This window comes from Cinclus cinclus, chromosome Z, assembly GCF_963662255.1.
Source record: "Cinclus cinclus chromosome Z, bCinCin1.1, whole genome shotgun sequence".
NCBI classification, from domain to species: Eukaryota; Metazoa; Chordata; class Aves; order Passeriformes; family Cinclidae; genus Cinclus; species Cinclus cinclus.
Genome location: NC_085084.1, coordinates 33,873,297 through 33,888,789, shown reverse-complemented (window position 1 = coordinate 33,888,789; position 15,493 = coordinate 33,873,297). Strand labels below are relative to the sequence as shown.

Sequence of the window (15,493 nt, the reverse complement as noted above, 5' to 3'; positions counted from 1 at the left end):
TGCACTTAAGCTAGTAAACAAAAGTACTTACTGGAATACCAATTTTAGCATTTAAAGATTTCAGATTTAAATACTTGGAGGATACATTAGGTAGAGGTGTTTAGGAAGAAATTATATTGAATTCCCAAGTTTTTTGAGAGAATACAACTACTTTGTCCTCTAACTTCCACAGTTTTCACTTGAAAATTGTGTATTAGTTAATCTTGATGTTAGGAAATTAGGTGCTAAAGCTGTGAAATACTTAGATTTGGTGGTGCAATGTTTGCATTTCTAGAAACAAGTGTCTTTCCTACTAACTACAGTGGAAGATTTCAGTAAAATGTTTTTAAATTGGTGTCTCCAGAGTAGTCCTGTTAAGTGTTGCACTGTGTGTGTGTCATCCTTCAGTATTTTAAAAGTGCAGGCTTTCAGGCTGTTTCTTGACTTGCCTTGTGTTCAGTGGTTTTGATATCATGTAACTAATTTTCACCTGTTGAATTAGCTGTGGAATTAAATCTTGGCACAGTTGTTAATTCAGTCCATACAAAAATTGTTTAAAGAGACTAAATATAGAACTATCAGCAAGTAATTACTGAATGAGCTAAGTGACAGGATATAGGTAGGGAGATTAGTCTGGAGAGTGTCTGCTTTAAATGTGTATCATAAGTGGAATGACTGGCCTTTGTCATCAAAAATGGAGAGGGATGCATCCCATGTATATCACATACCCAAGGCAGGTTCTTTTCATAGCAATGAATTTTACCAGTAATATTTTGCATTTGTCCTTGTTTTTCACTAGTGGTGCTGGCTTAAATTATATTGCATTTGAGTTATATGCTTCTTTCAGATTTCTTGTCTGACCAGTAGCTCTGGTGCTTGGCAAGATGGTTAAATACAGTGTTCAGTTACAGGTGATGAACCACTGATTTTGGTTTTTTGTGTTATTACTGTGAGTAATGTGCCCAAATTCACTGTATTGGAGTAGTCACTTGAAGGTAATAAGTGATAATGGATTTGTAAGAGTAGTATATCCTGGTTAGAGTATTGCTTCCATTTATTTGCACTCCTGAAATTATGTTCAATGTAGGCCTTGACTGCTATGTCAAGCTATTCGAATTGTCTTTCACCAGTGAGGTCATGGGCAATACTGGACCAGCTGTATCCATGCAAGAACTCACATTCACTTACCAAAGGAAAATTAAAGTTTTGCAGAAGCTGCTTTGTATATTGACAGATAGCAGTTCTATAGCATAATGTAACCTTGCAGTAAGTTAGCAAATATATTTTGAGGGTTTCTTCTCTTCTGATAGACTCTGTGTGAGTTTATATTTTTATATGTGGCAGCATGTGTCCAGCAATGTGAATTCCCCCTTGCAAGACGGTGTCTGCATGGGTTTGGTAATTCATGGTCTTACTTGGTCTCCTTAAAGTCCTGCTAAGTGTGGCATGGAAGTTTGTTTCTTAAGGAAGCTCAGGGCCAAATGGGCAAGTTGAGCAAGTTTAAGTTTGTTCATTCCTTAGCTGTTGTTTTTTTCTGCCAGGTAGAAAAGGGTAGCTGTCACAGTCTTTGTTGCTACTTTGAATGTGGGCAAACTTTACTCTGTTTTTGTGTAACTTAGAACACAGGGCTTTAACTCTTGTGTGCCTCTCATGTGGAAAGAGTGAGGCAGTGAGACTTAATGCAAGTTTTTGAGGTCAGTCCTCTTCAACCAGCACAAAGGTACCTTGCACAAAACCTCTGGGTGGAACTTGAAGGATCCCAACTGTGTTCAGGATACTGCTTGTTTCGTCTCCATTGTGCTGTCTTCTGTTTTGCTTCCACAGCAGTTTTAATAGTCTGCTGATCTGCATGGAAATGAGACAGAAAGGATTTGCAAAGAAATATCAAAAATAATTAGGGAGAAGACAGAATGGCAGAATCAAGTTCCAGTTGCCCAGTATTGGCTAACAGTGCATGGAAGGGGAGGGAAGGAAAGAAGATATGACTACTTCTTGAGGATCCTTTTTACTTTTACATTTTCCATAGGTGAAAAGCCTAGCTGAAGTATTCTGTCTTGTTTGAGAAGCGCAGGTGTTCTGTCCTAATAACTCTTGTAGTAAAACCACTTGTACAAACCTCAGTAGGAAGTAGTGACTATGCTGTTTCGTAGCATGTGTTTAAAGAACAAAGAATCTACTTGATCATGTTAAAATATTTCAGCTGACACACTGAGGCAGCAGGTAAAAAACACCTGTCCAAAAGGATCCAAGAATTTCGCTGTTAAATGTTGTTTGTTTTTAAGGCCCCTGTTGCAGAAATTTTCAAGCTGCTGAGCAGGCAAAATATAGGTTGGAATCCTACTTCTGCCAATCATTCTTAGGCCTGTGAAAGTGATGTACCTTTGGCCTACTTAAAACACTGGAATATTAATTCCTTGTAGTTTTAGTGCTTTTTTAATGAGAATTCATGGAACGTGGGACATCCATGGAACTTCTTAAATTTGTTGTTCTTAATCTTAATAGTCAGCTCACTGAGAGCAGTCCACCAGGGTTTGCTGGAATGCGTACTTAGCTTTTTCTCATTTATTTAGAAATAGGTTTTATATTTGAGCCTGTGTAGTCAGCTTCTCCTGTTTGGTCTAAGTTGCATTCCTTCTGTGTTTTGGAAGCCAGCTCCCAAAAAAACCCCAAAACTAAAAAAAAAAACCAAAAAAACAAACAAGTAAACAAACAGACAAACCCACTGAACTGGCTTTGCAAATTAACTGTTCTGTCTGCTGTTGGAGATATTTCAGTGTCTCAGAAAAAATAACAGTCCTATTTCAGCTGATTTTAAAGTATTTGCTTTCTAGGACTTTTAATTTTTTTTTCTCTAAGGTTTCTTATGCACGACCAAGTTCAGCTTCTATCAGAGATGCAAATTTGTATGTTAGCGGACTTCCAAAAACAATGACCCAGAAAGAACTGGAACAGCTCTTTTCTCAGTATGGACGTATTATTACTTCTCGTATTCTGGTTGACCAAGTCACTGGTAAGTACACAGTTTTGCGTGGCCTTTCATAGTCTGAGTCTAAGAAACACTTAATCTTTCAGTACAACAGTGTTGTTGTCTCTCTAATGTATAAAAGGTGTATGTAGGCCAGCAAATTCATTCTCCTCCTGGAATTGTTCATAAATATGCATGGACAAAAATAGACTGCATAGTGTAGTGAGCCAGCTTGAGTCACTTCCACCCTGAAGGTGCAGGTTTGAAGCTTGTGTGATGACTTGCAATAAATTTACAGCTGCCAGAATCTTCTTTTCCAAGCTGCTGCATGAAAGCAGTCTCCCAGTGGCTTAAAAAATGCTATTAAACTTTTTTTTTCTAAAAAGAAAATGTTACGGAGAAATGCACAGCTGGTTCTCTGGGGCTAGGATTGCAGAAGGCCCAGACTGGCAGTTGCTGTTAAGACTGTTTTCAAGGCTAACTCATTAAATTTGGTCACACACATGAACTTTGAGTTCCTTGGGAACAGGTAAGTTCTATGATTACCCATGCCTTAAAGTACTAAGATGTACCAGGTTATTTGCATTATTACAGTACATGTGTCAATGGTTGTCAGTGATACTTCGTGGTTGCTCTTCAGACTCAGACAGTAATACCTGTGGTTTTTTGCTGATCTTGAGGAGCTTTGTAGTGTTCTGAATCACCTGCTGTGAGAAATAAGCAATTGAATAAAAAACCAAGTACATGATAGGATTATTGAGTGTACAAAGCAACATACAAAGAAGCAGGGCTCTTCAAGTTCTCCCCCTTCCAAAACACTAAGGGGTGGGACAGAGGAAGTAATTTACTCACATAATTATTCCCTGAATAAACTGAGTTTGGTTTATTTATTTATTTATTTTCTATAGCTGTGCCTTTTCAAAACTGCATATCCTCTTGGATGGCAAGCAGATTTCAGCTGTAGAAGGTCATAAAGTTCTTTAGTTGTCTTATTTTGAAAAGTTTGCACATGCCAGCATTTGAGTCTTGGCTGCCCTTTAGAGGAGCTTGTGTGTTCTCCTTTGATTTCCACTAAGTTAAAAGAAATCTCAATGTTGACACCTAATACTTAGAATACACCAAAGTACCTAAAAGGCTGTTTTAATAGTTTGAGTTGTTCAGAGTGCAGAGACACCTGGAAAGGAAAGCTAAAAGCCTAATACTGACTTGTTGATGTAGCAGGTTTGCAGGACTGATTCCTGGTCTTAGTGAAATAAATACCTGTTTGCTGTAGGTTCCTGTGTATTTGTACATAGAAATAGATGGAATTTAACAAATGGACCAGTAATTAAATATAATTGAACTTCTAATATGCATGATAATTCTATTTATAGTCATAAATCCTACTATTTGCAGTGTACATTTTGCATATAGATTGTTGTTAAGGCTTAAGCTTTCTTGACTCCTTTTTTGTAATTTGGAAGAAGTAGAGTAAGAATGGAATGAATAATAAGGTTGTGACACAAACTGATAGACAAAAAATGCAAAGTTGAAGCTGTGACATTTGCCTCTTTACATGACTTAAATCATCACTGTTTATGAACAGAATACATTTCTTGTCACTAATGTCTTCCTCAATTGACATCAAGTGTCTAACTCATCTGGTTATTCATGAACCAAAGTGTAGAAGGGCCCTAAATGGCACTGGAAATATTACAACAGCACGTTGATCTAACTAATGTTGGCTGTTAGTAGCTTAATGTTGATTAGTTCAAGTGTCCACAGCTCAATGTGTTTGTCTAAGACACTGGGAGTTTTTGATGTGTGATGTTCGTAAAACCTTACATAACCATTTTTTTGATTCCTTTGTGTGTTGCCTTTGACTTTCCTGTATCAGGAAAATCTTCCTTCAAAAGTAACACCTAGTGATGTATGGTGATATTCTGAAACCAATTCTTCTACTTAGAGGTGACCAATGACTGTTAAAACGTGGCCATAATTCCTGTTATTGCAATACAGTATGTGCACATCATCACCCTCTCAGCATATTTGCTCCGAAGAGAGTTTCAGGGCATACTCCAGGAGAAGAAAGAAGAAAAGGTCCTTTTTTCCTTTTTTTTTTTTTCCTTTTTTTTTTTCCTTTTTTTTTTTCCTTTTTTTTTTTTTCCTTTTTTTTTCCTTTTTTTTTTTTCCTTTTTTTTTTTTTTTTTTTCCTTTTTTTTTCCTTTTTTTTTCCTTTTTTTTTCCTTTTTTTTTCCTTTTTTTTTCCTTTTTTTTTCCTTTTTTTTACCTTTTTTTTTCCTTTTTTTTCCTTTTTTTTTCAATTTACAATAAAAACAAAAAAATCCTTTTTTTTTTCCTTTTTTTTTTCCTTTTTTTTTTTTCTAATTACTTTTTCCTTCCTTTTTTTTCCTTCCTTTTTTTTCCTTCCTTTTTTTTTTCCTTCCTTTTTTTTTCCTTCCTTTTTTTTTCCTTCCTTTTTTTTTCCTTCCTTTTTTTTTCCTTCCTTTTTTTTTCCTTCCTTTTTTTTTCCTTCCTTTTTTCCCCCCCCCTTTTTTCCCCCCCCCTTTTTTCCCCCCCCCTTTTTTCCCCCCCCCTTTTTTCCCCCCCCCTTTTTTCCCCCCCCTTTTTTCCCCCCCCCTTTTTTCCCCCCCCCTTTTTTCCCCCCCCCTTTTTTCCCCCCCCCTTTTTTCCCCCCCCCTTTTTTCCCCCCCCCTTTTTTCCCCCCCCCTTTTTTCCCCCCCCCTTTTTTCCCCCCCCCTTTTTTCCCCCCCCCTTTTTCCCCCCCCCTTTTTCCCCCCCCCTTTTTCCCCCCCCCTTTTTCCCCCCCCCTTTTTCCCCCCCCCTTTTTTCCCCCCCCCTTTTTTCCCCCCCCCTTTTTTCCCCCCCCCTTTTTTCCCCCCCCCCTTTTTCCCCCCCCCCTTTTTTCCCCCCCCTTTTTTCCCCCCCCCTTTTTTCCCCCCCCCTTTTTTCCCCCCCCCTTTTTTCCCCCCCCCTTTTTTCCCCCCCCCTTTTTTCCCCCCCCCTTTTTTCCCCCCCCCTTTTTTCCCCCCCCCTTTTTTCCCCCCCCCTTTTTCCCCCCCCTTTTTTCCCCCCCCTTTTTTCCCCCCCCTTTTTCCCCCCCCCTTTTTCCCCCCCCCCTTTTTCCCCCCCCCCTTTTTCCCCCCCCCCTTTTTCCCCCCCCCCTTTTTCCCCCCCCCCTTTTTTCCCCCCCCCTTTTTTCCCCCCCCTTTTTTCCCCCCCCCTTTTTTCCCCCCCCCTTTTTTCCCCCCCCCTTTTTCCCCCCCCCCTTTTTCCCCCCCCCTTTTTCCCCCCCCCTTTTTCCCCCCCCCTTTTTTCCCCCCCCCTTTTTCCCCCCCCCCTTTTTTCCCCCCCCCTTTTTTCCCCCCCCCTTTTTTCCCCCCCCTTTTTTCCCCCCCCTTTTTCCCCCCCCCCTTTTCTCCCCCCCCCCTTTTTCTCCCCCCCCCCTTTTTCTCCCCCCCCCCTTTTTCTCCCCCCCCCTTTTTCTCCCCCCCCCTTTTTCTCCCCCCCCCTTTTTCTCCCCCCCCCCTTTTTCTCCCCCCCCCTTTTTTCCCCCCCCCCCCTTTTTTTTTCTCCCCCCCCTTTTTTTTTCTCCCCCCCCCCCCCTTTTTTTTCCTCCCCCCCCCTTTTTTTTTCTCCCCCCCCCCCTTTTTTTTTCTCCCCCCCCCCCCCTTTTTTCCCCCCCCCCCCCCCCTTTTTTTTCGTCCCGCTGGAGAGCAGAGAACTAAGCTATTTACAGGAACTTTGTAAATTTAGATGCTGCAGAGTAGTGTGAGCTGACCAGAGGTTACAGTGCAGCTGGGTTTGGGTTCATCTTCATCCAACAAGATTGCTTTGTTTCCGAATTCCACTTTGACTCACTCTATTTGGTTGCACTGTTTACCCTCAAACTTTGAAGCTTTTTACAAAAATGTCTTACATCAGTTAAATAAAAAAATTAAAATTACAGTAGAAAATTCTTGCTTTACGCAAAAGCTCAGTCCTGTTAAGCACAAAGTTATCATGTGTTCAGAGCATTTGACCATCAACAATAGCAATTGGCCACGCAAATGAAAACTGAATTCTTTACTGTGTGCTTTTTTTCACCTTGTGCAGGGGTGTCACGGGGCGTGGGGTTTATCCGGTTTGACAAGCGAATTGAAGCAGAAGAAGCTATCAAGGGCTTGAATGGCCAGAAACCTCCAGGTGCCACAGAGCCCATCACTGTAAAGTTTGCTAACAATCCAAGCCAAAAAACCAATCAGGCCATTCTTTCCCAGCTGTACCATTCTCCAAACAGAAGGTATCCTGCCCCTCTAGCTCAGCAGGCTCAACGTTTTAGGTAAGTCAAATAATGTGCACAACTGTGCTGAAACTTGCATGTTCCCACAGGCCTGTTTGACTACTCTTGTGCTTTCCTGCTTGTCTGACTTCAGTGTGGGAAGGAAACATGTGAATGTTGAGCTCCAGCTATGCTACCACAGTACAGCTAAAACCAAAAATGCATGCCGTCCTGTTGATAACATTTCAGTGTAATAAGCATACTTAGTTAAACCAAGGTGGCATCCTTGTACTCAGTCACTAAAATGTTTTTTCAAAGATTACTTTTTAATTTCCTAGGTTATTCTTGATTTATGTGCAAATTGATTCAGTTAATATTGACCTAGGAGGTGTAGTGGCTTTTTTCCTTAGCCATATGGCATGCCACAGCCAGCTTCCCTTTTACCCCACATTTTTTGTTGGCATTCTGGCTTTCAGGTTAGTTGTCTGTGCTGTCTATGGAGTATGTCTCCGTGCCATACTTCGTCTTTTCCTGTTAGAGCCTTTTATAATGAAGATTGTTAATGTGGTTTTCTGCATGTGCTTTTTTGGGGATTTATGTTCCCACCATGTTGAAACTATTGCCTTATAGTTCCCTGTACTGTTTAGTGTATTGAAAAGAGCAGATGGTGAGAACAAAGTGAAACAAACACTATTATCTACACCCATGAGTACCATGGATTTTTTTCAGTAATCTTGATTATTTCTTCCCTCCCTTCGTCCCTGAACAATGTGACTTAATTGTGTTAAATAGAAATACACTCCAAGAGTATTTCTGTTTTGTTTTTCAAGAAAAAAAGCCAGTTGACAGCTTACTTCAGAGAGAATGTACCAAAATTCGAAAACTCTGCATTGGCTAGGCTTGCTTATAAGCCAAATACTGAAGAGTTAATGGACTGCACTTCTGACCATTTCTGAACTTTTCTTCAGCTTTTTGGCCTTATGTGCTGCATCTTGCAGGTGTGAGGAGTAGGTGTTCTGCTCTAGGAGAGGGGATAACCAATTCTATTTACTTTTTTTGTGGCTCTTACTACCATTTCTTAGGTAATAAAAGGGCTACCTTAGAGCAGTGTTCTGAATATTGCATAAAAGTAGACTTGTCATTGTTCTGTAGACAGAGTTCAGGGACAGAAATTGCGGGATGGACTCAAGTGCAATGTATGAAATAAGATCATGAGTTACATGTTACAAGCATATGTGTTACAACAATCAACATATTTTGGCAAGTCTTGGCTTGCAGAATCCTTGAGTTCTTCTGACAGACCGTGTTCCAAGATACTCCTCTGTTCAGTTTCAGTGAGGTGCTGGCTGGGATAGCATTGGTATTTCACTGTTACTCCAGGTAGATCTGTCATGATTTGTAAAAATTCTCCTGGCTTTCACAGGTGTTTTTAGTTTTGTGGTGGGTTTGTTTTATTTTTTTGAGGAGTTATTGTTTGACTGGGGGAGGGGTTGTGTGCCTGTTTAGGTTTTTTTTATTATTTTTTTAATTGGTTATTGGCTTTTTTTTGTTTGTTTTGGGTGGTTTCTTGGTGTGTTTTTTTTCTTTTTTTTTTTTTTTGGTTGATTGTTCTTTTGGGGAGGGCATTGGTTCTTTTTTGATGTGACCTATTTCTTTGCACTTAGGTATCCTGTCCTGCAGTGTTAGGCTTTGTATCTTAAATTTTGGCTGGTGGAGATTTATTTTTCTTTCATAAAAATGCAATTCCATTTAATGTCCATTTACACTGGGAAGTTGTTTTCTTCTGAGGTACATAAGTGCAAAGTATAAGTGTAAAGTAATGCTTAAAAGCACCTTAAGAGATACTATGATTTGCCCAACATAAAAGTTTAATGGTAACAAAAAGCATTGAGTAAAACAGAGTATGTAATAAATGGGAGAGTAAAATCTCTCTCACTTTTATTGATATGGCAGAAAGAAACTGTAACTGAACTGGTCACATGGTAAACTGAGGTTGCAGACGGATTTTTTTTTTGTTGTTGAGGTCTTCAGACTCATGTTTCATCACTAAAAGGTAGCCTTACCAAATTTTAAATCTACACTGTGAAGAGAAATCATGTTTGATGTATTTTAGATGTTTGCCTTGCATTGTTTTATCATTCCAGATCTGTTACTAACTAGTTGAGATAGCACCTATGCTTCAGATCTTGCATGTGTTCCACATGCAAGAAATCTTAGCTCTTGACACTTCAGACAGGATTACTTGATGCAGTTGCCCCATCTCTGTTAATAGTTGAGAGAGACTTGAAAACAGCTTAAACTTCAAGGACAAAAGCAACAGGATGATTGCAATGCTTCCTTTTTTTTAAGAGAAAACTTGAGCTGGACTTTCAAAAGCAGCTGTATATAATTTTTACTCGGATTCTATAAGATGTGTAGCTTAAAGCATCTTTAAAAATTTTCCAGTGAAAGTCCATGAGAATTTTTTCAGAATACTTTCTTACCTTCAGTGTAACTGGTGAAAAATCATACAAGTGATACTATTACTGTATTAAGTCCTCATCTCACAGCACTTGTAACAAGGACCTATAAGTGGTGGTGTTTCTAGAACTCGTCACCTTGTTCTCCACCGCTGATGTCAATGACAATAGACATCCAGTCATCCATGCTGTCAACTGATGATAGTCAAGTACTTTTTAATTTTCTTTTTTTCAGTTCTTTCAGGGGTTCAGTAGCTTATTGTCAGTGTATTCTCCAAACCCAGCTCACTGCAGCAGCAGTGCTCTCTGGAAAACTATCAAGTGTATGTTTTTTACTTAAGCTCATATTTTATTGAGTCTTGAAGAGGATCTATAATAAGACTTGCACTTCACGTATCTGGGATTTTCCAGAAGGAAACAAGAGCTTCTTCAGGGTAAACATTTTTTGAAAGAAGCAGTTTGAGGGACTCCAGGAATAAGATAAGTGGAGTTGATTTACTTTATATTTTGGATATTGGCTAGATAATTTCAAGAGGTTCAGAGTTGTGGTGGCGTTCTGTAACTGGGGGAAGGTGAGGCAAGAAACACATGGAGACATCCTCTCTTGGTGTGTATTACAAAAACACTTCATCCTGGAAAGTCACAGCATCATAGAATATCCTGGGTTGGGAGGCACCCACAAGGATCATCAAGTCCTCCTAGCCCTGCACAGGACCATCACCAAGAGTCACACCATGTGCCTGAGAGCATTGTCCAGACAATTCCTGAGCTCTGGCAGACTTGGTGACATGACTGCTTCTCTTGGAGTGCTATTCCAGTGTCTGGTCTCCTTCCTGGGGAAGAATGTTTTCCTAATATCCAACCTAAACCTCCCCTGACAGAACTTCAGGGCATCCCCTCAGGTCCTATCACTGGTCACCACAGAGCAGAGATCAGTGCCTGCCCCTCTTCTTCCCCTCACAGGGAAATTGCAGAGAGTGTGTGGAGGCCAGACATCCCTTAGGCTCCCCAAGCTGAGCAAGCCAGGTGACCTCAACTGCTCCTTACACAGCTTCCCCTCCAGACTCCTTCATCATTTTCTTGGCCCTCCTTTGAACACTCTCTAATGGTTTTATATCTTATACTGTAGCACCCAGAACTGCCCCCCACACTGGAGGTGAGGCTGCCCCAGAGCAGATCAGGACAATCCCCTCCCTTGCCCAGCTGTGATGCTGTGCCTGATGCATCCCAGGACAGGGGTGACCCTCCTGGCTGCCAGGAAACTGCTGGGGTCATGTTCAACTTCAGCCAGGACCCGCAGGTCCCTTGCCATGCTTCTCAGTGTCTCATTCCCTGTTCTCTCTGTACATACTGGGTTGCCCTGTCTGTCCCAGGTGCGTAATCTTACACTTGCCCTTGTTAAATGTTGTGTGGTTGGTGATTGCCCAACACTAATTCATCAAGATCTCTCTGCAGAGTCTCTTTGCCTTAAAGGGGAGTCAGCAGGTCCTCCCAGTTTAGTGTCATCAGCAAACTTACTATACTATACGTTCAAGTCCTGTATACAAGTAATTTATGGAGATGGCAAAGACCACTGAGCCTAAAATGAATGTGGAATTCCACTATTGTGGAATCCTAGTAGTGACCAGTTACCAGTCAGGTGCCTCCCCATTCACTGTAACTCTTTGTGCCTGACCTGTGAGCCAATTGCTCACCAATCACATTTATCCAGCTGTGAGCTGTGCATTTTGTCCAGAAGGATCCTGGGAGAGGCATTATAAAAAGCTTCACTGAAATCCAAAAAGATTACATCAGCTGACTTCCCTTGATCATCTGGGTAGGTTATCCTGTCATAAAAGGAAATTAAATTGGACAAGCAGGACTTGGCCCTCATGAATTCATGCTGGCTGTGATTGTGGTTTTCAGTACTTCCCAAAATAATCTCCATAGTTTTTACCGGGCATTGAAGTGAGACTGACAGGACTGTAGTTTGCAGGGTCATCCTTTATGCCCTTAATAAAATTTGAGGTAATTTTAGCAATCTTCTAGTCAACTCCATATTCCTAAGATGATTCAAAAAAAACATTGAAAGACAATCACAATGACATCAGCAAGTTCTTTGACTGTTTTTGGATGAATCCCATCAAGTACCATAAATTTGTAGGCCTCCAGCTGGAGCAGGAGATGCCACACAAGTTCAGAGTTGACTATTCTCGCAGCCCACTGTTTGTGGGGTGGCCATTCTCATTCTGTAACAATCTGATACTATTTTTGGACTGCTTTTTGAGACTGACATATTTAAAAACCTCGTTTTTAAGTATGTCAATTTTTTGTCTGTCACATTTTTGGCAAGCTTCAACTCCTGTTGAGCTTTGGCCACACAAATTTCCTCCCTCAAGTGGCGAGCAGTATCTCTATGTTCTTTCCATGTCTACCTAATTTTGCCTCCACTGTCCTTACACTTTTTTTTTGCCTTAGCCCTGCTCAGCCAAACCAGCCTTCTGTCTCCCAATATTCTGGAATTGCCAGAAGGAGTAGGAATATGAAAAATCTTTTTTTTTTTGAGTTCATTGCAGTAGTTGCTGGTGTCCAAAATACTGCATCTGTCTTGATAGTCATGTCAGCAGACATGTCTATCAATGAAAGTCTTCTCCTTAGCCAAGTTAGTAATGTGGAAAATTTGACCAGTGTGGTCACTGACTGTAATTTCATGATACCAGCATGTGATTTAGGCTAAATTTGTGGCCATAGTGCACTTCATAAAATAAACTTCTTATGATTGTGGTTACCACACAGGAATACCTGTTTCGTATTCACTATGAGGTGTAATAAGATGTCATAGCTCTTTTCAGTGGTGATACTTTGCATTGCATGAAGTTCTGTGGAGTGTATTGGATGTGACAGTAATATGCTAAGTTTCCTTAATCTTAAAGGGTGGAAAGGTCTGAAGACTGAACTTGTTGCTAAATGTTTTGCAGGTTGGACAATCTGCTCAACATAGCTTATGGAGTAAAGAGGTAATAAATGATTTTGTTGATTTGTAACAACCAAATCATTTTGAAGTATTGTGCAAACTCTTACTTTTCAGTAAGACTTATGTTAAATTTTTTGCATGTTGAGACTTCAGCTGGGATTGTTCATTTTGATGTACTTTGCATGAAATAGACAAGCCTTTTGTAGCAGTTCCGTGGAATTTCTGTTTCAAATGACTTGCTAATCCTCACTGGTGTTATAGCATGTTTTCCTTTTGTTTTTCTGTTGTATCATTTCAGACATACCTAGCATTGTTCTCCCTACTCATGTATATTTTTTCACGTAGTAGTTGCACAGTTAGGAGACAAAGGTATTTTTGGTCTTATCTTTCTAGTCTGAGCAACATGTTCATTCTGTGAAAAGCTCTCCATGATTCTCTTCTTTTTTTTTTTTTGGCATTTCTTTGCTGGTATTTTGTGTAACCATCTGTATTATGTTTCTGTTTTGTTTTCCCTCATTTTGCAGTAGGTTTCCTCCAATGACCATTGATGGAATGACCAGTTTGGCCGGAATTAATATCCCTGGACATGCAGGAACTGGGTGGTGCATTTTTGTGTATAACTTGGCCCCTGATGCTGATGAGAGTATCCTCTGGCAAATGTTTGGACCCTTCGGAGCAGTAACCAACGTGAAGGTCATCCGTGACTTTAACACCAACAAGTGCAAAGGTTTTGGATTTGTGACTATGACAAACTATGATGAGGCAGCTATGGCAATAGCCAGCCTGAATGGATACCGCCTTGGTGACAGAGTATTGCAGGTCTCCTTCAAAACAAACAAAACGCACAAAGCCTAACCAGTTATTCTCAGTGCATTAATACATGAAAACTAGACAACAAAGGCAATTTACAAGAAGCTTTATGCATTAGTAAATGCCTTTGTTGTATGCCAGTGTGGAAATGGGGATAAAATGACTACTTAGCATCCTAAGAATATGTGAGATTTTTTTATTGCTAATATTTGAATTAGAACTTCTTAACTATCTTTTGTGTTTGAGTATTGACAAGAGGTGCAGGGTTTTTTCCTGTCACAATGTGTATTCTATTGCCTTCTTTGAAGAAGGTAGACCTTTTAAAATGTTTCAGCTAAGGGAAGTTTTTTTTTGTTTGTTTATACATGACTGCCTTTAACCTATGAGTAAATATCGAGGCTTTGTGTAATGCTATAATTTTTCTTTTATCATTTCTTGATTTGCTTTATGTTTAATTTACATTGTATTGCATTATTGTTTTGTTCAAGAGAAGTATCTGAAGTTTACATTTTATTTATAAAGTTATGAGCAGTATTTATTTCATCATCTTCATTTGGGTTGGGGGATGGGAACACATTATAAAAGCTTATTGTAAGAATACTGAAGAACTTTTCGTAAAGCAGTACCTTGCCAAAGAGATAAGAGCCTCTTTGATGTGGGTTTAAAAAAGCATCTATTTTTATAAAAAAAAAATAAAAAATTTGGAGAAACTTTTTACTGGTCCTGGAACAAATATTTTGACTTGAATACTTTGAGAAATCTCTTCATATGACACCTAGTGAGCTTTTAAAACTTACCAGGAAATTTGCAATTGTTGGGAAAAAAATTTAGAAAGATTTATGATGTAGAACTACTTTTGAGACCTTTGTATTAAGAAGTAAAGTCAATGGGATGCACTGTTGGTTTCATTTTTTGTAATCATCAGTGGAGTCATTGATCATCCTGGTTATTAAGTGATAGGTGGCTCACTTTAATTTGTGATTTTGAAGCAAATGAAAATTTAAAAGAAGAATATACAAGCAAGCAGAAAACTTAGAACACTGAGATACGGGGGAAAAAAAAATCTGTTCTTCCTAAAGAATTCCCTTCAGATAGAGCTCATGGTGTTTAGTGATGTACTTGCTATTGTTTGAAGAATTGTTTTGTCTTAAGAAAAGACATGGAGCATGGTTCGTGCAGTAGCAAATCAGCAGAAGTGGCCAGAGTTGGATATGTTAGGAAGTATTTTGAAAGTTACATTCAAGGCTAACACCTGAGCTTTGTGTAATGTAAATAAGACCTTAAGTTATGAACCTTTCAGCTAATTTTGATTATAGTTTTTTTTAAGTTACATGCCAAGTGATGTTCAATTCTGAATGTTTTTGTATAAGTTTTTTCTTTGTAAATGGCATTAACATTGTTACTTGAGGTCTGCTTCTTTTTATTTTCCTTCTTTTTTTTGTTCTGAGGACTTGAATTTACAGTGCATCAGATCTTTTGCTCTTTTTGTCTGTAGATAGTCTAGCTTCAGCTGTTTATGGTGATGCAACTTTTTTGTTTATAAATATGTTTGTGGTAAAAAAAGGTATAAACATATGTTTTGAGCAAATTTCCTTACATTTTTCATATAAAACCATAAATACCTGTATGCTATTGAAGTTTAACTTTGTATGATGCTTAAATCACTATTTGGGGAAATAGAAAAAGTCTTTACCATGTATTGAAGAAATTTAAGGAAAACAAATACAGAATATTTTCTGATTAGCATCTAGCTTATAATTAAATTTTTTAAAAAAAGCTGAGGGTTTGATGCCTTCACCAGGATGCACTGACAACTATGTAGTTACGTCCTGCTTTTTGTATAAACTGAGATGCTCATATGCTTCCCCTTAGAAAAAGCAATGTTCTATGCATAACATAGTTGTACACTATCTTTGCAGTTGTTTTTGGTTCTTATTCTTTTAAATTGTAGTTACAAAATTTTCAGTATAGTACACTACATATACTGTGAAGCGCGTGCTAAAGTGAATAAGCAAGTTTTCATGCTGACCCACTCAATGCTATTCAAAAATCAATTGGCTTCCTGA

The 15,493-nt window shown here is 39.2% G+C and overlaps 1 protein-coding gene across 6 annotated transcripts in view; it reads left to right on the top strand.

The window, feature by feature from the left end:
- Positions 1–13,472, top strand: part of ELAVL2 (ELAV like RNA binding protein 2) — a 42,558-nt gene extending 29,086 nt beyond the window's left edge. For 2 of the 6 annotated variants that reach the window (XM_062512727.1, XM_062512728.1), the window contains exons 4-7: positions 2,836–2,989; positions 7,040–7,265; positions 12,622–12,660; positions 13,142–13,472. In XM_062512727.1, coding sequence (XP_062368711.1) covers positions 2,836–2,989; positions 7,040–7,265; positions 12,622–12,660; positions 13,142–13,472 — 750 coding nt within the window. The remainder of the gene's footprint in view (positions 1–2,835; positions 2,990–7,039; positions 7,266–12,621; positions 12,661–13,141) is intronic. The other 4 variants (XM_062512724.1, XM_062512723.1, XM_062512726.1 and 1 more) reach the window with 3 other exon arrangements.
- The last annotated feature ends 2,021 nt before the right edge of the window (positions 13,473–15,493 follow it).